The sequence below is a fragment of the Diceros bicornis genome, chromosome 26 (assembly GCF_020826845.1).
Source record: "Diceros bicornis minor isolate mBicDic1 chromosome 26, mDicBic1.mat.cur, whole genome shotgun sequence".
NCBI classification, from domain to species: Eukaryota; Metazoa; Chordata; class Mammalia; order Perissodactyla; family Rhinocerotidae; genus Diceros; species Diceros bicornis.
Genome location: NC_080765.1, coordinates 44,179,407 through 44,204,519, shown reverse-complemented (window position 1 = coordinate 44,204,519; position 25,113 = coordinate 44,179,407). Strand labels below are relative to the sequence as shown.

Sequence of the window (25,113 nt, the reverse complement as noted above, 5' to 3'; positions counted from 1 at the left end):
ACGGGCTCACCTTGTGGGGGTCGGGGGACGTGAAGCTGTTGCACTCCAGGAAGAAAGGGGCCTCGGGGAGCAGCTCGTACAGGAACACGCGCGTGTCACCCTGGGGAGAGCGGCAGGGAGAGTGAGGTGGCCAGCTAAAGCTGCCTTCCTCCTACCTCCTCTCACCTGCCCACCGCCCCCCCACCTGCCCACCCCAGCCCACCTTGCCCGTAAGCAGCACCAGGCTGGTGTCCGGGTCGTAGCTGGGCAGCAGGGTCGAGGGAGCCACGTCTAGTCCCAGCACTGCCAAGGGGCCACCAGCCAGGGCCTTGGCCGAGTACAGGAGTAGCTGGCGCTCACTTCGGCTGCAAGGGGGGACCAGGGGGCAGAAGCAGGTCCTTAGAGCTGGAGGGACTGGGGCAGACTTCAGCAAGAACCCTGATCTTGTTGGGCTGGGAAGCTTCAGGGCCTTCATTCTCTTTCCTGGTCCAGCCCTCAGAACTCCTGGCCTGGCCTAATGCAAGAGTGTCCTAACCTGCCGCCCTGCCTGGGCCCCTCCTCCCCTACTACCGCCCCCTCCACTGCCCTCCGAATCTCCTCAGCACAGTCCTGGCCCCAGCACCTGTGGACAAAAGTCTGGATTTTTCTCCCCACATTCTGCTTCTCGTCCTCTGCTCCAGCCAGGCTGGTTAGCTTTCTGGCCTTTCTGCCCAGACATGAATGCCCTCTCCTCTGGGTCTCTGGTTACCAGCCCCTTTGTGATCCAGTTCACATGACACTTCCCTTAGGAGGCCCTCTCTGATCCCTCCTCCAAAGCGCCAAATGCCCATCCCTTGGACCTCTCCAGTAGGCTTGGTTCTGTGTTTCATGTGCTTTACCTGGTTCCCACCAGGCATGAGCTCCTTGCAGCAGGGCGTGGCTCTCATCTCTCTGGGCCCCCAGTTGACTCATTCTTCCTCCTCACCTCCCTCCCTCCCATCCATCCAACCTCCCACCCACCCACTCATCCATCCATTCATCCATCCATCCATCCATCCATCCATTCATCCATCCATCTACCCCCTCATTCATCCATCCACCCACTCGTCCATCCATCTACCCATCCAGCCAGCCAGCCACCCACCCACTGATCCACCCATCCACCCACTCATCCGTCCGTCTACCCATCTACCCACTCATCCATCCACCTACCCACCCATCCACCCATCCACCCACTCATCCACCCACCCACCCACCCACCCATCCATCCATCCATCCATCCATCCATCCAGTGAGGGGCAGGGACAGCTTCTGCACGCCTGACAGGTGTATGTGTGCCTGGGGAATGGGGACACGGGTGCCTGCTGAAGTCTGGGGATGGGGATGGTGGGCCCTGAGTCCTACCTGTCAAAGCCAGATACCAGCAGACAGTGACCATCACACACCCAGACAACGCGGGCTCCACGGGCCCCCTCAGGCCCTGGGCCTTCCTGTTGGGATACAGCACGTAAGGCCCAGCCGCACCCCCGTGGCCGGGTCTGAGAGCCACCCCCAGCCCATCTTGCTCACCTGTAGTGGCTCAGGGCCACTCCGAGGCTCATAGACCCGTAAGTGCCCATCTTTGCAGACAGTAGCCAGCTGCTGCCCGTCAGGACTCCAGGCCAGGCCAAAGATCTGGGGGCAGGTGGGGACGTGAGAGGTAGCCTCTTGCCTTGTAGCTGGGCATCTGCCTCCATAACTGTCCTACCTGGTCCCGGTGGCCCTGTAGCCTCAGCCGCTCAGCTCCAGCCTGAAGGTCCCAGATCCGGACAGTAAGGTCGTAGGACGAGGAGGCCAGCACGTTGGCTGCCAGCGGGTGGAAGCGCAGAGAGTAGATCTTTTCTGTGTGGCCTGGGGGCGAGGCATGGGGTGACGCTAAGCTCCTCAGGAGCCACTGCCTGCCTCCCAGCCCCCTCCTTGGGCCCACCTGACCTGTGAGCATGGCCTCAGGAGTGGTGAGCACCTTTTCCAGGCCCTCAGGGGGCACCCGCCACAGTCGGATCCTGGCGTCCTCCCCGGCTGCAGAGAGCGCAGGCTCAGGCTCATCACTGCTAGGTCCAAGACCCCCGGGCTCTCCCTGCCCCCATTCAGGACCCGGGAACCTCCTTGAGCCCAGTGCCCAGCCTCCTTACCCACAGCAAGGCGGTGGGGGTCAAAGGGGTCCCAGGCCAGATCAGTCACAGCTGCCCCGTTCTGCAGCGTGGGCAGCACTGTGTCAGGCAGGCGGCCAGGCTTCTGTAGCTGTGGGAGGTGCCCCCACCCCGAGGCCCATCAGCAACAGGCAAGAGAGCCCGGTCCCCAGGGCCTGCAGGGCAAGCAGAGTGCCCAGGCCCCAACCTGTGCAGCCAATGCCCCACCCTGGGTCACCCAAGCTCCCTGCCTCAGCCACCTCATGCTCTGAGCCCCAAGTGCCCACCGTGAGGCCCCAGAAAGTGAGGGGGGCAGTGTGGAGTGGTGGAAAGAGCTCAGGCTTGGGACTCAGGTGGCCTGGGTACAAATCCCAGCTCTACCACTTACATAGCTGTGTGACCCAGCAGGTCACTAAATCTCTCTGTGCCTCATCGCTCTCATCTGTAAAATGGGGATAAGAATAGCACCCCGAATGGGGCAGGTGGGAAGATTAAAGGGGATAAGGGGACATGGGTGCCTAGCACATGGTTTGTGCTCAGAGAATATGAGCTGCTATGGGTACCCGATACCCTTAGCATCCTGCAGAGACCTGAGGGGCAGCCGTGGTGGTGGGGTCCCTCACCTCGAGCACGGCCACCTGCCCACCGCTGCTCAGCAGGGGCACAGCCACACGCAGCCGGTTGGCACAGAAGCCGTCGCTCTCGCCAGGCGTGGTAAGGTTGAGCCCTTTGAGGTTGGTGATGTGGCTGTCTCGGTGCAGGACAGTGCCCTGAGCGTGGCGGAACTTGGAACTGGGGCCTGGCGGGTAGCAGGGACATGGAGCCATGTGAGGATGCCCTGCCTGCCCACCCTGCGCTGTTCTGCACGAGGACCCCAGACCAACCCTGAGTCCCGGCTGCCTGCTTTCTTCACTGCAAGATCAGGCAGGGCGTGTGCCCAGGCCTCTCCTGGGCCAGCCAACACAGCTCGCCCAGAAGGGCGCCAGGGAATGAGACCTGAGGTATCTCGGTGGAAGCCGGGCGCTCCAGGGACTGTCTAGGTCAACTTCTTACAGATGAGACTCACTTTACCCACAAGGACGAATGACTCCACCAGGAAGGGAGGTAGGACTTGGGGAGGGGGAGGCAGGTCTGTCGGGGAGGCAGGGCTGTGGGGGGAGGCAGGGTTATGGAGGCAGCAGGACTGTGGGGGAAGCAGGGCTGTGGGAGGGTAGGGCCGTGAGGGGAGGCGGGGCTGTGGGGAGGCAGGGCTCTGGGGGGAGGCTGGGATCTGGGGGGAGGCAGGGCTGTGGGAGGGCAGGGCTGTGGGGGGAGGCAGGGATGGGGGAGGCAGGGCTGTGGAGGAGACAGGGCTATGGGGGCAGGCAGGGATAGGGGAGGCAGGGCTGTGGGGGAGACAGGGCTATGGGGGCAGGCAGGGATGGGGGAGGCAGGGCTGGGGTATAGAGGAGGATGGCTGGGGTGGGGGTAGACAGGGCTCCCACCCTCACACACTGACCCAGCAGGCTCTGCAGTGACCTCTGGCTGGGGCTGGTGCCGATGCCGCTGGTGCTGGATAGCGAGGGCCCCAGGCTAGAGGGCGTGGAGGGCGAAGTCAGCGAGGTCAGTGAGCTGGGAGGGGAGGAGAAGCCCTCCTGGGGGAGAAACACTGGGTCAGCCAGCAGGCCCCTGGGGGTGTTGGCCAAAGAGAGAGGGGATGCCTGAGTCATCACTCTGGGCCCCTCCTCCCGGCTGTGGGACACTGGGCTGGGCATGAAGCCCCATTGTGGGGCATGGGGTAGGCACATAATCGCAGACAGGGGCTGGGGGTAACACGGGGGTGAGCTGAGCTTTAGGCTATGGGGACAGCAAGTGGCAGCTGCCAGCTCCCAGTTTTGTGGGAGGGCAGGCCTAGAGTAGTTAAGATCTGCCAGTTTTTCAAGAGAAGCCAGAAATCTAGATTTTCATGTGAAGTCTCTCACTTTCTAAGTGTTTGCTCAGTTTAGAGAACACTGTGAGGTTCTTTATGCTTCATGTGCTTTCTGTCTGTTATGCTTAACAGCTAGAAAAGATAAAAAAGACCATTGGGCAGGCGAACACACTCGCCAGCTCTGACTCAGGGTCCCAACTGTGATGTTGTGATGGGGCAGCTAAGCGGGCAGCCCTGGCACTCACGCTGGGGTCCGCATCGCCCACAGGCACCTCTACAGGCTGGGCCACATCAGGGGGAGGCTCTGCAGGGGGCACCAGGCGGGAAGTGAAGCTGGAGTGGGGTCGGCGGGCCGGGTCCAGGCTGACCCTCTGCACCTGTGGGGAGAGGCCAGCAGTTGAGGCAGGAGGGATAGGGACGGCAGGGGGAACAGAGGGCAGCTGAGAGAGCGCATAGCCGGACTGCGGGGCCGTGAATGGGGCTGCTGCCTGTGGGCTCCCAGGGGCTGGTGGGGGCCTGGAGCAGCAGCCAGGCCTTAGCCCTACCTGCTGGTTGCTCCCAGCCCACCAGGTGTGGGGGTCGGAGGCGGGTACACAGCCTGCGGCATCTGGGAACAGGTCCTCGTGGAACTCCACAGCCTGGTGGCAGACAGGTACATGGCCGGTGAGGCCCGGGTCCCCCAGGCCCTCCCAGACCCTCACCCAGTCCCCCCTTACCTTGCGGGGCACGTGGTAGCTGATGGGAACAATGGCTGTGTCGCTCAGCTGCAGGACACGGAGCACCTCGCAGCCCATGACAGCCAGTGCCCGCCGGGGCATGAGGGCTGCCCCCCGCAGTGCGCTCTCCAGGAGGCACTGGGTCACTGTTGGGGACACCGTGGGAGGAGGGTCAAGGTGGGCGGGGGAGGGAAGGGGAGAGGGGGAGGAGGGCAGGGCTTACCTGGGCTCAGTGCCGGCTGCTGTGGGGCCACCTCGTAGCAGGACAGCTGACTCTCACCCTGAAATGAGCCCAACCTGAGCACCGCTCACTGACCACACCCTGGTGGCCTGGGGCATGCCCTGGAAGCACCAGCTATCCTCTCCACCTCCCACCCGGTTCCTCTCCCAGGATCTGAGCCCCAGAACCATGGCAGACATCTACCAGGCCCTGACTGTGTGCTGGGCACTGAGCTGAGCCCTCAGTAGACTTTAACCAACCTGTTCGTCATCACTGTGCATGGAGTGAGCACCGGGGGTATACATTCAGTATTTACAGAGTGACTACTGTGTACTAACACTGCTCTATTCTCGGCCTTGTCCTCAAGAAGCTGATGTTTTAGGGGGGTTATAGTCACATGACTGCGCGGATGAAGACGCAGGGGACCGGATCCGCGGAGCCCCTGGCGGATGCTGCTCAGCCGGGTGGTGGTGGAGCCTCGGCAGTGCTGTTCCAGTTCCTCCTTTCTGGGGGTGGAGGGCATCCTGCACTCCCCACTCTTGCAGCTAGCTGGTTAGGTCAAAGGTTGGGGCCACCCCTGGCAAGTGAGGGCACCAGCCCCGGGGGCTGACACGGGTGGACGTGGGTCAGGGCTCCAGCTTCTCGCTTACCTTTCCTGCCAGGACCAGGAGCCCGGAGTCTGGGTCCAGCAGGGGCATCAGAGACCTGGAAGAGAAAGACCTAGTCGGCAGGATGCGGTCAGCCGCCCGTGGGCGAGGGACAGCAGGATTGTGAACCTCATGACCCCAGACAGGGGCTCAGGTCAAACGCCACAGTGGTCAGGAGCAATGCGGCCCCTCCAGCTGCGTCCAGCCTGGTCCCCCAGACCCCTCCGCCTCCTCTCCCTGTGCTACCAACACACCAAGCACATCCCCATGTCCCAGCCTGTCTTCCTCGGTCCTCCGTCTGCCCACCTGCTTCACGCCAGGACTTGTGCCAGGCACTGGGCACAGGGGAGCCATCCCCTTTCTGCACTTCAGATCCCCACCCCGGGCTCAGCAGCTCCAGAAGACCCCACACACATTCTGCCCCTGGTCCCACCTCGGCCAGCCTAGACATCAGGCCAGGGAAGGCGAGGGCGGTGCCAGAACCACGGATTCCCTCCACCCCCACCCAGTGCCAGTCAGCCCCAGCGTACCAGGTCTGCACTAAGGTTTGGGGGCCATCTACTCAGTCACCTCACGCTCCTGGGGCCTTGATGACATCTTAGAGACTCGGAACCCCACTCCCCACCAGCCTTGAGCCCCCGTGCCCAAGCCTGAGCCAGGGGCCGGGAGCAGGGGCTCCTTTGCCACCGTGCTTCCCTGCCCTCCCCATCCTCCATCCCATTTCAGAGCCGGAGAGGCCTAGGGAGGGGCAGTGGCTGGGAATGTGGAGGGCAGGCTGGAAGCCCCCAGAGATCTTGCTGCCCTGTGCCCATCTCGTCTCAGCCAACGGCCTGTCGCTGCTCAGGGATTTACGACTCCCCTCCCTGTGCCCTGCGGGGCCCCTCTGCAGCCCCCAGTCCTGTAAGCACTCCTTTCTGGCTCAGGCTCTGGGGAGCGGGGGACAAGGAGAATTCGGACGGGTGCCTTCATCCGTTTCTGTGTCTTGCTCCTGGTCTTGGTCTCACATCCCTGGGGACCCGTGGGCCTGGACCCCTACACAGATGCTGACACTCGCTCCACACAGAATTCCGTGGTTCTCACTGTGGTTCCAGTGGTCAGAGGTCACCCAGCTGTGGCAGCTGCCTCTACCCCTCACCCAGGCAACCAAGAGCCCAGCCCCCTTCCTCCTCCTCTGCCTGTTCATCCCCTCCTGGCCAGCTGCCCAAAGCTGCAGCCCACTCCCCCTCCCCACCCTGCCGGGAGCCACAGAATGGGCTGGGAAGCTGGGTGGGGCCGAGTGTCTCCACAGCTTCTTAGAGTGCCCTGGGCCGGTCACCTGTGAGTAACGCAGCTTCTCATTACCTCGGGCTGGCAGGGTGAGCCGGGCTCAGAACTGCCCTTCTTGACCTGGTCTGACCACTGCCTGCTGCAGGGGAGGGGGTCGGGGTGGCGGGACAAAGTGGGTGTGTGACCTGGGGTGCCCCCCATGCTGATGCTGGCTCCACTGGGGCCGGATGCAGGTCCCTTCCACAGTTGTAACAAAGCTTTCACTCACTCATTCATTCACAATCATTCATTCTTTTGGCTAAAGCTGGCCTATGCCTGGTCCTCAGCTCAGCCTGCAGGTATGACCAGAGATGAATGCAACAGACCCCACCTCTGTCCTCAAGGAGCTCATGGCCTGCTGTGAGAGACAGACACAGTCCTACAAATAAACACGTAAAGGAAAAGTTCTCCAAGGACACACAGCAAGGGGCAGAAGGGCCTGACTTTGGTTGGCCAGAGGGGAGGGGGTGTTCCCCATGATCCAAAGGTTAAAGAGGAATCAACCACATCAAGGGAAGAGAGTTTCAGGCAGAAAAAGCAGCACGTACAAAGGCCCTGTGGCAGGTGGGTGCATGGCCTATCTGAGAAACAGGGAGAAGGACAGCATGGCCAATGGGTGAGGGTGAGGCTCAGGATGGAGTGGGCAGAGGCCAGACAGAAGGGGGCCTGGTGAATCAGGAGGGGAGTTCCTCCTCCCTCTGTCAGACGAGCAACGAAAAGCTGATGGCACGTCTTAAGCAAAGAGGGACAGGATCAGATGTCCACTGAGCAGAAATCACCACGTGGAGACAGGCAGGAGGAGTGGAAACACGAGGTGACGTGGGGCTCAGGGCAGAGTCTGAGAGCAAGTAAGCTGGGGTGACTTGTTACCTCGTTGCTGCCTTGGTGAGAGCTGGGGAATGGGCCTGTGGGTTCCGCCATGGCATTGATGGTCACCTGTGCTCTAAACCAACCTCGTTGAGAGGCTTGACCTGGCCTCCCCACAACCCCGCCCCATCAGCCCCAGTTGGCCAGCCCACTGACTCAGGCGCTGGGGGTGTGGGGGCAGAAAGTCACAGAGGGCAGGGCTGGCTCCTCCGACAGGTCAGGCCGGTCTTCCTCGCCTCTGGCAGAGCCATCTGGGCAGCTCCACCAGGTGGGAGCATCCTGCCCGCCACGGCACGGGCCAGGAAATGGGGTCATGGCACCTGGTCCCAAGGGCTGGCCAATAGGTGGCATGGGGCTGATCCCAGGCCTTGTAAAGAGAGCCAGGCTGGGTCTGGGTCTGGAATGCAGAACCAAGCCCTAGCCTGGCAGAGGGCCAGAGGTGGTGAGAGCTGGCACAGGCTCCTCTTCCGCTGCCATGGCTTGCGGGGAGGGCTGACATCTGAGCCTGCCACTGAGAAGGGCTCCGACATGGGTCCGGGTCCAGGGGTCTGCTTCAGACCCAAAGTCTAGAAGGTCTAGAGCCCAGATCTGCCCCCACCCCCAAGCCCAGGTCCCTGAAGATGCAGGATAATGGTGGTACTGAGTAAGTCACGTGGGGGAGGGTTACCACCCTGATAATCCCAATATCCCTGCAATCATCACAGTAGAAGTATGGGCTGTGCCTGCTGGGAAAAGCAGCTTCTAGAGTCCTCCTCTGCTTCTCCCCATCAGACCCACCACCTAGACATCCTGGCATTGCCACCACTCCAAAGCAGTCCAGGTCCCTTAGATCTGTCCCTGTTACCAAGGCTGGACAGTGGGGACCCCCTGGACCAAGCCCTGCTCCACACTCCTTAGCTCCCTCCCCTCATGGAGGCTCCAGGTAACCAGGTTCCAAGGGGGAAGGTGCCTTGAAGCCATATGAGGAAAGGATGGACACACTGGACAGACTTCTCCTGGAAGCTGCTCTTGACCCTTTGGGTCGATGGGAGCATGGCCTGTGTGAGTCCAGCTCAGGATCGGGTGGGGGGTGGACCTTTTAGGCAGGGGGGAATCTCTCTATCAGTGAGAACTCACCACAGAGGTGACCTGTTCCTTGGGGAAAGGGAAAGTCAGGCTGGAGGGGCCTCTGTGGACCCTCTCGAGGGCCTTAGGGGACAGAGGGCCCATGGGCAGAGACACAGGGACAGTCTGACTAGAGCCACACAGCACCGACTGCAAACTCAAATGCTTCCCGGACCAGGCAGGAAACTGAGCGAGTGAAGCAGCCTGGTGTGAGACAACTGGGACTGGTGGGGACTGGGGCATGTGTGAGCTCAGGCCTTGGCCAGAGGGGGCAGCTGCCACTCAGCCCCCATCGAGAGTTCCTGTTCAAGGCAAGCTGGGAAGTCCCGTTTTAATGTGCAATCGCCGGATTTTTCAATGTTGGCAATGGCTTCAAAGTTTTAAAAAGTCCCATATAGGCCAAATGAAACACAGCCGAGGGCCAGCTCTGGCCCAGGAGCAGAGGTTCACAAGCCATGCCCCACATCCACATATACCAAGAAAACTATGCAGTGTGGACCCTCGCCCGTCCTGAAAAGGGACCCTCTATGGAGAGGGCCCAAAGAGGCTAGGAGCTGAGAGAGGAAGTCTGGGTGGCTGTCCCAGCTGGACACTGCTGAGCCCATTAGCAACTGGACACGGACACCATCCTGCCTTCTGGAGGTGATCAGGTCCTCCAAAGACCACATGACCCCCCTGCTGGTGTGGCTCAGCCTCCTGGGATAAGCCTTCAGGGTCATGGAGACTTCAGCTGGCCCAGCCAAAGGCCCTGGCTGCAGGCCAGGCTGAGGGGGTGTCCTGGGGCCCTCTGGAAGTTGGGAGCTGAACTGAGTCCCAAAGGCTCTGAGGCATGACTCTGACCACAAACACGGGGCGGTGGGGGGAGGAGGGAGGGGAGCCAGAGCGTTTTCCTGGAATCCTCCAAGGCAGGGGATTTTTCTGGACTAGTTCAGCCCTGGCACCCACCCCTCCTGCCCCATCTAGAGCCACTGTCAGCTGCACCCAGGCCCCACCCACTGAGGTGAGGCCCAACCTCTGACCTCATCCTGGCCCCCCCAGCACATTCCAGCCTTGAAGCTGCCAGTAAGCGTGGGGCCTTGGGCAGACTGTCACATCCCCTTCCTGCGTCTCAGTCCCTTTGTCTAAGGTGGGGAAGGTGGTCCAGGGACGCTCACGGCCCTGACAGCTGTTATGGCTAAAAGGACCCCAGAACTCAGATTTGGTATTAGAAGTTGTACCTAGGAAGCTCTCAGAAGGGCTCTGTGTGGCCTGCTCAGAAGTTTTTGAAATTGGGATTAGCTACCAACAATAACGCTTTGAGAGATTTCACCTAAAAAATCCAGATTTCCAGTTTCTCTTGAAAAATCCAAAGCTCTGGCAGGCTGGGGCAGGTCATGGGGGCTGAGCCCTTACACCAGCTCCCACTTCCCCCACCCGCTCAGCCCTGGCTTCTCCAGGTCTCCACAGCCGCGGGGGCCGGCTCCTCCAGTTTCTCACCTGCCTGTGTGTCATGAGCATCCGGGTTTGGGACTCTTGGTCTCACTCAATATTCCCTTGCTTTTTACGCTAAAAACAGCGACCTGCCCAGGGTCATACGGCAAACTACTGGCAGACCAGACTGGAGCGAGGGACTCCTGACGGGCCGGGAAGGTCTTTTCGGCCCGCCTAGTCGGGAGGTGGCGAGGTGAGGACCAGGCTGCCGGACCAGTTGACCCTTCAGCTGAGAGGGGAGGCGGGTCTCCGTTGGCCCCGCCCCAGCCAATAGGGAGCCTCCCCGCCCCCCTCCTGCGGAGGCCCCGCCCCCGGCTCTTAAGATGCGACCCGCCTCCTGCGAGCCGACTCCGCAGCCCGAGCCCGGGGCGGGGAGACGCGGACGCGCTGCCTCTGGACCCCCGGACCCAGGACCCCCTCTGGCCCGGTCGGCCGGGAAGGACTCTGAGGCCGCGGCTCGCCCCGCCCCGCTCCTGCCGTCGCCGCCTCCCGGTGAGTGTCTGCCGTGCTAGGGGGCTGCGGGCGGGGGCGGGGGGCGCCACCGGGCGGGCTGTGCACACGCGCCGATCACGCGCGCGGACCCCCAACCACGCACACGCACTTAGGGCGGGCATGCGCCCCCAGCCGCGCGCGGTCACCTGGGCCGACCTGGTCTCCCGGAGTGCGGGCCCCGTGCGCCCCCTGCCCGCGCCTGGCTCGCCCCCTCCTCCGGCAGTCCCGGGGCGCGGAGAGCCCCAGGCCGGGGTGGGCGCGCGCGCATGTGTGTACATGGCTCACCGGCCGGCGGGGCTTCAAGCAGACAAAATAAACACCCCCTCCTTCGCTTCCTCCTCCCACGGCTGGGCCCTCCGGCATGACCAGTTTTATGAATCAAACCCCTTTGAGGGGATGGCCAAGCCATAGTCTTAGGTTACTCTTACCTCCTGGAGGAGGTCAGTCTGGGTCTGGGCCTGGAGCCCCTGGTGCCTCTGCAGATGGGCTGCCTGGGGTCCTGAGGGCCCTTGTCACTCAGGGCAGAGCCAGGGGCCACAGGCATGCAGCCCTGGGGAGGGGTGGGGGGGTGGCTGGCAGGTATCTGATGCCCCATCCCCCTCGGGATGGTGGCGGGGACAGACCTTGGCTGGCTGGGGCCCTTTGTGCTCCAGGTATTAGGGTGTCCCATCTCTGCCTCTGCCAGGAAAGGGGTTTTGCTCAGGCTATGAACTCAATGGCCTGGAGCCAGCCTAGTCCTTTGTGTCCCTGGGCTGGCAGCGCTTGGGCCTGAGGGCTGCCGAGGTCCCCTGTGGTCACTGGCAGTCCAGCCGATTGGTGCCAACCATTCTGCCTCACCCTCATTCGTTAACAATTACCACACCAGGGTCGCTGACCGCTTCTCCCTCTGTGGCCCAGGGGTGGAGTCTGCAAGGTGGGAAAGAGGAAGAGGCCCTGAGGGTCCTGGTGTCCCCCTTCTTGCCTTGTGCACCAAGGGCAGGTGAGGCTCTGGAGAGAGGCACCAGGAGCCAGAGCCCCCCTCCCCAGGCCAAGAACTTCTTGGGCTGGGAGACTGGACTAACTCTCAAAGGACCCTTGCCACTAGGGTGGACTCTGGGTGCTGCGGCATAGAGGGGTGGCTGGGCGGGTGCCCTCTGAGTGGGGTCCATTCAAGCTGGCCCAGCGGGCAGTGAAGTCCAGTATGGGCCCAGCTGTTGGCAAGGCCCAGTAGGGATAAGACAGGCGGGTGGGGGGATGGGAAAGCAGTCCCCTGAGTTTGCTGTCTTCTCCCAGGGGAATCAGCCCCCGGAGCTTCTGTAAACAGAGTGTCAGAGGCAGGAAGAGGGCTCTGGTAATGAGCAGCCCAGCTGGATTCCCTCCAGACCATTATCTGGCCTTTCCCGGGCCCAGGGAAGAGGATGAGTACACGCGTGCCAGGCTGGGGGCCCTGGGCACTGCCTGTCCCCACCTCCCCCAGGCTCTTGCGGCTGCAGACTGAAACAGCTACCCTGGGACCTGTGGGTCTGGAGGGTCAGATGGGGCTGGTGTCCCAGGGCATTTGCTGGGATGGCACCACTCTCTCCAGACTCTGGAAGTCAGGGAGGGGGTTCAACATGAGAAGCCCCTCAGACACTGCCCAGGCCTGTGCTCTCCCTAGGAAGCTCCCTCTGGTAGGCAGCGCCAGGGCCAGGGAGATGCCCTAGGCAGGAGATGGGTCCACAGTTCCTGCCTCTCCTTCCTGACACCCCCACTACAGCCCTGGGGGAGCTGGGACAAGTCCCAGGCAAAGAGAGTTGAATCCTCGTGGGGGCTTGTAAATGGACCTCATCCCTGGGCTGGGCAGCTTCTGGGAACAGGAAAGTGGGGGCCCAGCTGGGCCCAGGCGGCAGCTCCCACCCCGGCATGCCTGCCAGCCAGTTCCCCTCAGTGACCAGAGAGGCTAGGTGAGCATCTGCCCACAGAAGCATCTCTGACCACTAGCAGGCCCTGAGCTCATGGGAAGGGCGGCAAGGCCACCTAACTGGGGTAGTGACCCTTCCTGGAGCCCCCCTTAGCTCTCCTTAGAGTCCCCTTCCTGGGATGGGGAGCCCAAGGCTCTGCACTGCCAAGAAAACCAGCTCCCCTCACTGCTGTGGAATTTGGAGAAGGGGGAGGGTGTGTGTGTGTGAGTGTGTGAGCACGGCCCAGTGGGCGTGTGTCTGGCGTGGGCGTGTGTCTGCGCGCGCGTGACTGCAGCAGGGCCGTGTTTGGGGGCGGGCAGGGGTGCTGCAGGAGTCCCAGTGCACCACGGGCGGGCGGGGGCTCAGCCTTCTTCCTTTTATCGGTTTCCACATTCCAGAGTCAGCCGGATTGCTTTCCCTCAGCTGGCTGGGCCGCCTGGCCAGCCAGGCCCACGAGCCTCCCCCGCTTTTCCTCATTCCAGCCTCCCTGGGTATGAGGAGGCTGGAGCAGGCTCCCTTGGGCCACCTCGGGTTTGGGGGGTGGGGACAGGCGAGGGGCCAGTTCTTCTCCAAGGCTGGGGACGGCCCCCCCCGCCCCAGTCTCCTCCGGGGGAATGCAATAAGGCTCTGACATTCCTCAGAGGCTGCCTGAGAGATTTAATTAAGGAGGGAGAAGAGAGCTGGCTTGCACTGAGAAGGGGCTACAGCTAGGGTGGTCACTGGGGTCCCTACGAGCCTGGGCCCTGGGCCTGGGCGGGCAGCAGTGGGAAGTGAGAGGCCCCTGGAGGCGGCAGGGTTGTGGCTCCCCTGGTCAGTCCCACCTGCCCACTGATCACCTCACAGAACCCCGGAAGGGCCACTTCTGCCACCAGGTGACCAAGAACCCTAGGCATGGGGACAGTGAGAAGGGCAAGACCCCCTTAGGGGCCACTTCCTTCTCAGACCCTGTCTAGGCTCCAGACAGCCTGGGCCCAGCTGGCTTGGGGCTGGTGGCCTCCCTTGGTGATTAAGGTCTTCCTCTGGCAAATCCAGGGTTAATTGCAGGGTTAGGGCCTTACTTGATGGGTGCTTGGCTCTGGGTGGGGACAGGGCAGTGAGGAAGACCTATGTTGGAGCCCAGCCCTGGTGGCATCACATTCGCACGTGCCAGTGGTGGCATCTGGACTGGCCCATTTCTAGTTGGGTCACAGCCACCACATAGCTCCTAGGGCAGCAGGTGTCCTCTTCAAACAGAGTGGCACCTCTCCTGACTTGAGAGGGCACATCCCGCTGCCCTGAGGGCCCATCTGAGCCAGAGACTGGCCTTAGTCACTGGTCTCCCTGCCCTGGGCTGACAGGTCTGGCAGTTGCCAAGTCACCCACGGTGCTGTGGAAGGCACCCACCTGGGGCCAGGCAGCTCCTCTGTGGTGGAGTGGGGGGTGGGGGAGGGCCAGCACCTGCTCTTCTAGTGCTGCCAGCTAGCCACACCTGCTCAGGGATCCAGACCCCTCCCTGGACAGGGAGACGGGCTGACGTCCAGACTGTCCCCCTCTGTAACCCTCTGCCCCAGGGTCTGAGCCCTGGCTGTACAGGAGACTCACCCAAGGAGCTTCTCCAAAACATAACTCTGCCTGGGCGTCACCCCAGAAATTCTTATTTAATTGGTCAGGGGGTGGGGCCTGGGCATCAGGAACTTTCCAAAGCTTCCTAGGTGATTCTGATGTACAGCTGGGGTTGAGAAGCCCCTGGCATTATAGGTGGGAGATGGAAGCCCAGAAAGGGAAGGGAACTGGAGGAGATCACGAAGTGAAGTGTCAGGGCTTTTTCTGTAGAATGAGCCGAGCCGGCTGGGGGTGGTGGATGGAGTTAGAAAGGCAAAGATACTGAGACTGGTGGGAACCCCCAGCTTGATCACAGGGCAGGGCTACGGCCCCCACCCAGAGAATGGGCCATCTCTGAGGAACCTGGGCAGGCCCAGCCCCCTTTGGGGGGGCCCAGGACAGAGACCCTGATATCTCTGCCTTACTGGGCCAGAGGCTGCTATGCCCCAGGGATGGGGAGACGGGAGGACCCAGCCAGGGCCCTGAGCCTCCTCAGACACGTCAGCGAAACCGGAGCCAGCCGTCCTGGCCGCCAGCACAGTCCCGCCTGCCTGGGGGGTTGGCAGACTCCTGGGCTGGGCTGCTGCCAGGCCTGGCCGGCAGTGCTTAGCCCGGGCGGGCCAGCACTGGGAACCAGAGGCCCAGAGCTTCGGGGTCGGACGTGCAGCACCCGGCCCCTGCATCCACTCTAGCTAGGGCACAGGAAAGGGGTGTGCCGGCTTCTGAGTCTTGTCTGTCTGTCCGAATCTCTCCCCTGCCAGCCAGGCACACAGCTTTCCCCAGGAGCAGTGTGGTACTCTAGCCTGAGGTGTGATGTGGTCACCCAAACCCCTGGGTTCCACCCACTTGCCAGCCCCTGCCTGACCTAGGCTCTGTGTGTGAGTGGGTGCCTCCAGGTGTGTCCCATACTCGGGGCTGTGTGGGGGCACTCTGGGTCCCCTTGAGAGCTCAGATGATGATGTCCTTACTCATAGAGCCCCTCCCTCTGCTCCCCCCCGCCAAGGTCATATGCTAAAGGGGACTGGCCAAATGACAGCTCACTCCCCCCACCCCCTTCCAGAACTAGACACCCCTCATCAGGCCACTCTCTCCAGCTCCTCCCGCTCTCCCACGCCGGAGGGTGGAGGGTGGAGGGGAGTGGGCACCCTCTGTGTGGAGGCCTCACCCTGGGCCCAGGGGGCCTCCTGTCTGTGCTGAAAGCAGGGTGAAGCCCCTCTCATACCATTGCATCCTCACCCCATGCACGTGGAAGGCAGGTTTTATGGGTAACAGGTTTATGGGTAACACCCTTAGTAGCTAATGTTTACTGACCACTTAGAACGTGCTCCAACTACAAACTAAACAGCCCTGAGAATCAGGCACTATAGCCAGCCCCCCCACTTCACAGGTGGGAACTGAGGTGAAAGGTCGAGGCCAGGCTGTCACGCAGCCAGGCTGTGAATGCAGGCAGTCAGACCCTAAAGCCCCATCCCAGCAACTGTCCCCTGGAGGGTGGCAAGGCCAGCAGCAGAGCCCAGGCCTCTGCCTCCCGCCTCTTTCTACACACCGTGGTGAGGCCAGGCCAAGGTGAGGCTGTGTAGAGGCCGGGTGGAGGAGGAAGGGCATCGACCCTTTGCCCACCTGCCCCCCCACCCCCCAAATCCCAAGGCTACCTCCAGAACTCTCCCTACACCCTTTGCAGAGGGAAAGGTCCCACCTCCCTGCCTCGGGGTCAGAGGATCAGATATCAAAGCCCAGGCCCCTAGTCCTTCAGAGCTGCTGAAATTGCACTGGCCAGGACAGCCGTGACCCCGTGACCCCGACAGACACCTCCAGCCCCAATGCACACACACACACCAGCATGCGCCCAGACAGGCAGGTAGCTTCCAGAACTTGTTACAAGAACTTCCCCATTTATAAACAGAACAACACAAAACTACAACCCTGGGTGCTCAGAACAACTCCAGAGAGTGAGGCAGGGCTGGTGAGAAACTGAGGCCCACCACTGAGAAGGGACCTGGGAAGCTATTTAGGGGCAGAACTTGGATCCAAACTGAGGCCTCTGTCTCCTACCACCCCTCTACAGTTAGTCTTTGCCCTCTGGGTCCCCTCTGGGGGCTGTCTGATCTGCTCTTGGTGCCAGAAGCCCTATGGCGGAACTCCTGGAGCCGCCAGCCACAGGCTTGCAGTTTTCCAAAGCTGCAGTGCCAACTCCTCGCTGGGCGGCTGGAGTGGGGCTCAGGCAAAGGTGCTCACGCCTGCATCCTCGGGGGTAGGAAGCAGGTTAGGTGCTGCCTGCTGGGGTCTCCCCAGCCCCAGATGCCAGCCCTGCTCCCCACCGACTCAGCCAGATTGCCACTCTCTGGCCAGAAAGACCTACTGCGTCCCTGCCTCCCTCCCCTGTGATGACTTGACTGATTAAAGGGCCAGCAGACTATGGAGTGGAGCCCAGAGCCCATCCTGGTCCCTCTCAAGACAGAATAGGGAACACCTCTTGGCACGCACCCTAGGCCCCCAAGGGCCACACCTGGCCGCTCAGTGCTAAGTGCTCCCAGTCCTGGGAGGTGTTGACTCTGAAACGCCCAGGTAGACAGATGGAGAACCAAGGCGCTGAGAGAAAGCCGCTGTCTGTAGCCTCACAGCTCGGACGCCCCTGGCCTAGGGCTGCCTGACCGGAGTGTGAGCTCTTAACTATGACCTTATACGAGGCCCAGGGGGCCCCAAGCCACAGGGGTGGCCAGGCTGGCCACGTGTAGGGTCCCCTCCCACCTCAGAGCCTGGCTGCTCCCTTCCTGACCCTGCCTGCCCCGCCGGGAGGGCTGATTCAGGGGGAGGCGGCTCACCCCCCACGTGGACATGGGGGCGGGGGGTGCTCACAGCCCACATCTGGAGGCCAGGCCGCACCCGCTGCCTCTGAGTCAGTGAGGGCGGAGTGGGTCTACGCAGGGGAGGAGGCCAGTACAGCGCATGGATCCCCCTTGGGACGGCGACGGCGGGGCCAGGGGCCCATGAGGCCTCCCAGGTTCCAGTCCAAGTTTCATCTGAGGCTCAGTGCAAGGACCTGCCCCATCGTCCACTTAGCAGAGATGAGCCAAGCGGGCTCTGGACACAGGGGAGCAAAGATAGACAAGACCTCCCCTTAGGGAGGGGATGGTACAGCCGGTACCCTAGAGAGCAGGGGAGGCCCCCGCTGGCCTCTGAAGGGCAGTCATTGGTGTGAACTAGTGAGGGGCAGAGGCTGATGGCCCCTCTTTCCTGGCAGAGGGGGCCCTGCAGGTGGGCAGGGCCTAGGCAGGCCCAACCTGGGTGACAGAGCTGGCCCAAGATCACAGTGGCCTCCCAAGTGACTTGTCTAATCTGTCCCAGGACCACCTGCCCCTCCTCCACCTCACATTTCCAGAGCCCAGGTCCCTGGGGGAGGGCAGCCCGAGAGATGGCAGTGGGGCAGAAGCAGGCTGGATGGGGGGCCGTGTTACCTGCCATGGCCGGGAAGACTACTGGCCGGCGTGGGGGAAGGGGAGGCCGAGCCCCAGCACAAAAGGCCCTTGTGTGAGCAGGAGGCGCCTGGAGGGGAGGGGTGCCAACCACTCGGGGACTCTAGGAGCCCAGAGTGTGGGGACTGCTGCTGGGGGTGGTCCCTGAGCTTCCCTCAGGAACCTAAGCGAAGTGGGGAACGTGCTAGGGCCTCATCCTGTCTTGGGCAGGTCCAGCTATGAGCTGGAGCCTGGAGTGACTAGGGGAGCCACCCCCACCCAGGGTAGGACTGGGCTTCGCGTCAGAAGGGCAGGACCATCCCAGGCGCAGGCCCAGCCGCACCTGGACATGGTTAAGGACCTGGGCTCTGGCTCAGATTTCCCGACAGTGCGATGGCAGCATGTCACAGTGCCTGCAGGAGCCCCCCTTTCTTCTGTCATCTGGGAGTGATGAGAACGGTTTCCACCTGGAATGGCTGCCGGGGGCGGTGGGGGGAACGGATGACACGACTAAACGAGGTGGCTGTAAGTGTTCCATGGTGCCAGGACACGGGGAGGGCTGCTGCTCCTCTCAGCGCTCGGCTCAGAGCAGACCCCAAGAACTGGTAGATGAGCCAATCTGTGGAGCGTTTCCAGGCCTGGCGCTGCCTCTGGGTCCACCATGCAACCAGTGTCCCCGAACTGAGCCCTGGGTCAGCCCAGGGAGGCTGGACTGCCTCACCTCTGGTCCTATCATCACACCTCAGAGATAGAGGATCTGATCTGAAGACCAGGGTCCCTGCCTCCCTACCCCCCACAGGGGGACACCTGCTCCAGCTCCTCTCTGCCCCCTCCCCCAGGAACTTTCCCGCTGGCCACATCCTGGTGGGCCCACAGCTCCCGTCTTGGGCAGGTCTGACTTCACAAGTGGAAAAACACCGATCCCATAGTTTCCATGTGAAGTCTTCCCGCTGCGGTTTCTCCTCACTTGGAGGACACGGAGTGTGGCGGCAGGGGCCAGCGGCCCGGGGCAGCCAGCTTCTCTGGTTACGCGCTCAGCCGACTGCCCCGCCTGTCTCTCCTAGACACTGCAGAGAGGGGCTGCTGCTCCAGGACCCCCCATCTTCCCTGCTTCCCTGTCCACCTCAGCAGAGATTTGGGGGCCTGGCGGGGAAGGCACAGAGCCTGATGCTTTTTGACCACATGTTCTCTCTGAGCCACAAAGAGGCGGGAGGGCTGGGGTTAAGGAGAAGGGAGTTATTCGTGGTCACTGAGTGTTTGGGGGCCAGGCCTCCCTCTGCATGCATCAGCCCACTGAACCCTGGTGACAGCGCAGGAAGTAGCAACTAATATCATAACGAGGTCATGTGACTGCTCCAAGTCACACAGTGAGGGAGTGACGGGGCTGGGATAGGAACCCGGCCTGGGCACTGGGGACCTGACTCATAACTACTGTGCACTGTTGGATTTGGGGGCAGGGAGTGGTGAAGGGGGCTGGGAATTCCCTTCTCAGTCCTTCCTGGTGTGGCTGTCCCCTGGGCCCCTGACTCACGGTCTCCTGTCTCTCCTCTCTGCTCACAGGGACCAGAAGATGCGCTCCAGGATCCCCCCACCCCTGCTGCTGCTGCTGCTGCTGGCCCTGGGGCCTGGGGTGCAGAGCTGCCCATCTGGCTGCCAGTGCAACCAGCCACAGACAGTCTTTTGCACTGCCCGCCAGGGGACCACAGTGCCCCGTGACGTGCCGCCCAACACGGCAGGCCTGTACGTCTTTGACAACGGCATCACCACGCTTGACGCAGGCAGCTTTGCTGGCCTGCCGGGCCTGCAGCTCCTGGACCTGTCCCAGAACCAAATCGCCAGCTTGCCCAGTGGGGTCTTCCAACTGCTTGCCAACCTCAGCAACCTAGACCTGACTGCCAACAGGCTGCGCGAGATCACCAATGAGACCTTCCGTGGCCTGTGGCGCCTCGAGCGCCTCTACCTAGGCAAGAACCGCATCCGCCACATCCAGCCGGGCGCCTTCGATGCACTTGACCGCCTCCTGGAGCTCAAGCTGCAGGACAACGAGCTGCGGGCGCTGCCCCCACTGCACCTGCCACGCCTGCTGCTGCTCGACCTCAGCCACAACAGCCTCCTCGCCCTGGAGCCCGGCGCCCTGGACACTGCCAACGTGGAGGCACTGCGGCTGGCCGGCCTGGGGCTGCGGCACCTGGACGAGGGGCTTTTTGGCCGCCTGCGCAACCTCCATGACCTAGATGTGTCTGACAACCAGCTGGAGCACGTGCCGCCCGCCATCCGGGGCCTGCGGGGCCTGACGCGCCTGCGGCTGGCTGGCAACACCCGCATCGCCCAGTTGCGGCCCGAGGACCTGGCCAGCCTGGCGGCCCTGCAGGAGCTGGACCTGAACAACCTGAGCCTGCAGGCCCTGCCGCACGAGCTCTCGGGCCTCTTCCCCCGCCTGCGGCTCCTGGCAGCCGCCCGCAACCCCTTCAACTGCGTGTGCCCCCTGAGCTGGTTTGGCCCTTGGCTGAGGGAAAGCCGCGTGGCGCTGGCCAGCCCCGAGGAGACGCGCTGCCACTTCCCGCCCAAGAATGCTGGCCGGCTGCTCCTGGACCTCGACTACGCTGATTTTGGCTGCCCAGCCACCACCACCACGGCCACAGTACCCACCACGAGGCCTGCAGCATGGGAGCCCACACTCCCACCTTCCAGCCCGGCTCCCACCTGGCTCAGCCCCACAGAGCCTGCCACAGAGGCCCCAAGCCTGCCGCCCGCCGCCCTGCCCACTGTGGGGCCTGCCCCCCAGCCCCAGGACTGCCCAGCGTCCATCTGCCTCAATGGGGGCACCTGCCATCTGGGGGCGCGAGGCCACCTGGAGTGCCTGTGCCCCGAGGGATTCACGGGCCTGTACTGCGAGAGCCGGGTGAGGCAGGGCCCGAGGCCCAGCCCCGCCCCAGCCACACTGAGGCCGCCCGGGCCCCTGCCCCTGGGCATCGAGCCTGCGAGCCCCACCTCCCTGCGAGTGGGCCTGCAGCGCTACCTGCAGAGCAGCGCCGTGCAGCTCAGGAGCCTCCGCCTCACCTACCGCAACTTGTCGGGTCCCGACAAGCGGCCGGTGACACTGCGGCTGCCTGCCTCTCTCGCCGAGTACACGGTCACCCAGCTGCGGCCCAACGCCACCTACTCCATCTGCGTCAGGCCCCTGGGGGCTGGGCGGGTGCCTGAGGGCGAAGAGGCCTGTGGGGAGGCCCGCACACCCGCTGCTGTCCGCTCTAGCCACGCCCCGGTCACCCAGGCCCGTGAGGGCAACCTGCCACTCCTTATTGCCCCCGCCCTGGCGGCCGTGCTCCTGGCTGCGCTGGCCGCCGTGGGGGCGGCCTACTGTGTGCGGCGGGGTCGGGCTGCGGCGGCTGTGGCTCAGGGCAAAGGGCAGGTGGGGCCGGGGGCTGGGCCCTTGGAGCTGGAGGGGGTGAAGGCCCCCTTGGAGCCAGGCCCCAAGGTGACTGAGGGTGGTGGGGAAGCCCTGCCCGGTGGGCTTGACTGTGAGGTGCCGCTCATGGGCTACCCAGGGCCTGGCCTCCAAGGGCCCCTACCCGCTAAGCCCTACATCTAAGCCCAGGAGTAATGGACTGCCTGGGCCAGGCTCTTAGCCCCACTGGGACCAGCCAGTGCCCTCCAGCTGCCAGACCAAGGAAGTTCTCAGATGCATATGACAAGGACACGTTAGGGCGGGGGCTGTGGGACCACAGCAAGTCCCTGTCCCTCTCTGGACCTCGGTCTCCTCATCTGTAAGATGCTGGGACCCAGGTGATGACCTCTAAGGTCCCCCTGAGCCTGAGTGCCTATGAGGATGGCTTCTGCCCCTCTGCAACATGCAACCCTAGGGCGGGGCTGGGTGGGATGGGCCCTGCCGTGTGCTGGTAACACAGGCCCCCCCACCCCAAAGAGACTCTGGGGGCCAGTGAAGGAAGCCCCCAGAAAGCAAGCAGAGGGAGAGTGGGGCTGGGAACGGGGTATGTGACCCCAGCCTCAGCCCCAGGGAGCAAAGGAACAAAAGAAACTGGAAAGAAAGATGCTTCAGGAACAAGTTTTGCTTTTGTTAAAATATATTTATAAGAAATCTTTCCCATTTATTCTGGGAAAATGTTTTTCAAACTCAGAGACAAGGACTGTGGTTTTTGTAAGACAAACGATGATATGAAGGCCTTTTGTAAGAAAAATAAAAGATAAAATGAGTGTTTTTTTCTGCAACTGCCCCAGGTAACTGAGCTGGATGGAGGGAGAGTGAGGGTGCAGGCTGGGCATAAAGGGACAGCCTTCTCTGTGGGGAAGCTGGGGGCCAGGACCCCAGTGGGCACTGGGCACTGGGCCCTGGTCAGCATCCCCTGGGCTCGGGAGGGCTGTTACTGCGGGCCATGCCGAGAAGGGTAGCCCTCCTAGGTGTCCTGCCCTGGGCTGTGTCCACCCAGCCTCCACTGAGGTGCCCAGTCCAGCCTCCCACGTAGGAGCAGGGATGAGAGCTGGGCCACTTCCAACCTGGGGCAGCCTTACCCTACCCAGGCCCGGTCTTCTGCCACCTGGAGCTCAGTGCTCCTATGAGAGGCTGGGGGGCTCACAGCCGACGCAGGCCAGGAGGGTCCCAGAGGGTCCCTCCTCAGGGACAGGTCTGGCAGGCAGTTCACCGCCTGCCTTCCTCTGTGAAGGGGGTGCCTCGTGGATGGTCCTGGACCAGGCGGCACGACCATCCCAGCCCTCCCTGCAGTCCTGTTGCCCCTCCACTTGGGCTCAGGCTGGGAAACCTTCCTCCTGGCCTCCTGCTCCAGCTGAAGAGAAGGGGCCTTGGTGGAGGGGCACACGGATCTTGAACAGCAGGAAGCCTCTGTGGGTAGGGAGGGAGGGGCCGAGCTGGGGCTGTTAGGGGGCCTGGCAACAGGACCAAAGGTCTGGGGCCAGCTTAAGAGGCCTGGGGCCCTGTGATGCCCCTTTACTCTCTGCACTTGGGATGTGCCCAGTCTTTCCAGAAACCCCGGAAGTGGGAGTATTTTCCAGGAAGGCCACAGGCCAAGGTGGGGGCAGGGCCAGGGATGCTGAGTGCAGCTCCGGCCTGAACCGAGGTGCTGGGAGCTTGGGGACAGTGACGGATACACAGCACCTCTTCCTATGACCCTTGGGGAGGGAGGGGAGATGAGCCCTGGGACCTCAGAGAGGCCCTGCAAAGGCGGGAGCGAGCCTCCCCAAGGCCCCATGCCCACATCCCTCTGTGGGGCACGGCCCCTGGCCCCCAGCCTCACCCTGGTGGGAAGGAGGCAGCCCAGCCAGGCCTGGGGAGCAGGCCCTGCGGCTCGAGGAGTTGATGTCAGCGCCGAGTCAGGCCCGGCCACGCGAGGCTCTGGATTCAATTAGCGGCTGCTGAGGATTCTGGCACGAGAAGGGAGGAGGCAGGCGGTGGGTCACTGCGGGCAGAGGGTGGTGGCAGTGGGCCTGGGTGGGGCCCCTTCTTCCTGAGGCAGCGGCAGCAGCAGCAGCCCAGGTGGATTTCCTGTGGGCCTGGGTCCCATTAGGGGAGCGGCTATGGCGAGGCCTGCCCTCCCCCTTGCTGCCCCGTCAAAGGGGCCATTGTGGACCTGTGGCGGCTGCCGAACACAGAGGCTGCTGAATAAATGTTTTCGGTGCAAAGCCAAACCTGGCCTAGTGGGACGGCACGGGGTGGGGTGGGGTGGGGTGGGGTGGCGGGACCCAAAGAAAGGGAGCTGGACGCTCACACCAGCCCTCGCAGAAAAGGTATTTGGGGTGCACTATCAGATCAGGGGCCAGGGGATGAAGGGAGGGCCAGGGGCTGAGTCGGGGACCAAGCCAAGATGCAGCCCCTACGCAGGGCAATCCCAACGGCTGCAGGCCAGGGGCCGGGGGGTGGTGGTGGGGGAATGCCAGCCCCCGATTGCTGGGTCCTCACCGCCACAGGCCCTGTGCCACACATGCTTCCATTTCAGGCCCAACCATCTCTCTACAGAAGAGAATCGCAGGCTGGGAGAGGAGAGACAGCGGCCTGCTCACTGAAGGCAGGGACAGGATCCCAACTCCCTGGCCCAGGAGGGGGTTGCAAGCCTTGGGGAAGGGCTTGGGTCTCCAGAAGAGGGGTGGGGCCACTGTGAACAGCAGAAGCTACCGCAGGGCAGCTCCCAATCTCCAGGGAACATGCTGGGGTATGTGGCCCGTGCTTTGGCTGACAGCTGGGCCTGGGGTTGGGGGTCTGGCTAGAGGTGGACATTTCAGTGTCAGGAAGCAAAGACGGGATCCCAACCTCCACCCTGCACAGGTTTGCTGCCGGGGCGACCTCAACAGCGGATCAACTTTTCTAGCCTCAGCTGCCTGGGGAGAAAATTCCCATCTTCCTGCAGTCCAGGGCCAACACAGCTGACCACTCACCCAGCCCAGAAGCCCCACACCTGAGACAGGTGGTGTTTCAGTGTCTCAGACTGGAGCATGAGCTGCTCCTTGAGCGCCTACCCCGCCAGTACCCTACATCTCCACCCTGCGCTGAGCACAGGCAGTGCGGGGGGGGCCATCAGCGGACCTCCGCCTGAGCCTAGCTTTTCACCCTGGGCTAGGACCCCAATGCCCTGTTCTTCCCACCACGGCTCATCTTCCCTCAGTGAGGTGCACTGCACAAATGACAGGGATTAGCAGGGAGGAGGCCACAGGTGGGCGCTGTGACAGAGTGGGGGCCCTGGTTCTCCCTGGGAGAAAACAGGGAGGGGCATGTGCCTGACCTCTGACCCCCTCCAGCTCTTATAAGAGCACACACTGTTCTGCCCGAATTGAGATGGAAAATCTGTAAAATAGGGAAAACAGTGAGGCGGCTGCGTTGGAGACCCATGGCACCCCACACACTTTCATCTTCAGTCCAGTTCACTCAACAGCCCCCGACACCCCAGGGAGCCAGTGGGGGTTTCTGGATTCCAGGGAGCCTGGTGGGGGCAGGGAATCTGCCACCTCTCAGGCCAGACTGGAGGCTGGCATGCATCCCTGGTATCCACCAGCTTTGTAGAGGACCAGAGAGTCCCCACTCCTCTGCCAAGGGTGTGGGCCTGGCGGGGCAGGGGCCAGGACTGGGGGCTGGAGGGGGCGGGACACTGGCCTGGCCGCCCATCTGGGAGTGATTTGAAAAATTCCAGGCCTTGCTGGCTCTGAGAGGCTATTCTTAACTGCTATAATTACAGGGTCAGCCTTGGCCAGTGGCACCGTGGGGTCTGGGCATCGTTAACTCCTCCAGGGGCCACGCTAGGGCTGGGCACAGGCTGCTCCACGGGAGAGGGGGACCCATCA

At 62.7% G+C, this 25,113-nt stretch overlaps 2 protein-coding genes across 7 annotated transcripts in view; one reads left to right on the top strand and one right to left on the bottom strand.

Annotated features, from left to right (window-relative positions):
- The window catches only part of LOC131422703 (mitochondrial import inner membrane translocase subunit TIM16), a 67,405-nt gene that overhangs the window by 12,153 nt on the left and 30,139 nt on the right, over positions 1-25,113 (bottom strand). For all 6 annotated transcript variants that reach the window (XM_058570153.1, XM_058570155.1, XM_058570156.1 and 3 more), the window contains exons 10-23: positions 5,622-5,676; positions 4,975-5,032; positions 4,752-4,897; positions 4,581-4,673; positions 4,281-4,412; positions 3,625-3,760; positions 2,750-2,925; positions 2,130-2,238; positions 1,930-2,016; positions 1,706-1,848; positions 1,528-1,632; positions 1,363-1,448; positions 203-344; positions 11-100 (exon numbers count right to left, since the gene is read on the bottom strand). In XM_058570153.1, coding sequence (XP_058426136.1) covers positions 11-100; positions 203-344; positions 1,363-1,448; positions 1,528-1,632; positions 1,706-1,848; positions 1,930-2,016; positions 2,130-2,238; positions 2,750-2,925; positions 3,625-3,760; positions 4,281-4,412; positions 4,581-4,673; positions 4,752-4,897; positions 4,975-5,032; positions 5,622-5,676 — 1,558 coding nt within the window. The remainder of the gene's footprint in view (positions 1-10; positions 101-202; positions 345-1,362; positions 1,449-1,527; positions 1,633-1,705; positions 1,849-1,929; positions 2,017-2,129; positions 2,239-2,749; positions 2,926-3,624; positions 3,761-4,280; positions 4,413-4,580; positions 4,674-4,751; positions 4,898-4,974; positions 5,033-5,621; positions 5,677-25,113) is intronic.
- On the top strand, positions 10,722-22,023 carry VASN (vasorin). Its single transcript, XM_058570159.1, has 2 exons — positions 10,722-10,856; positions 19,369-22,023. Exon 2 carries the CDS (start codon positions 19,379-19,381, stop codon positions 21,398-21,400), a length of 2,022 nt encoding a protein of 673 aa, XP_058426142.1. The 5' UTR covers positions 10,722-10,856; positions 19,369-19,378; the 3' UTR covers positions 21,401-22,023.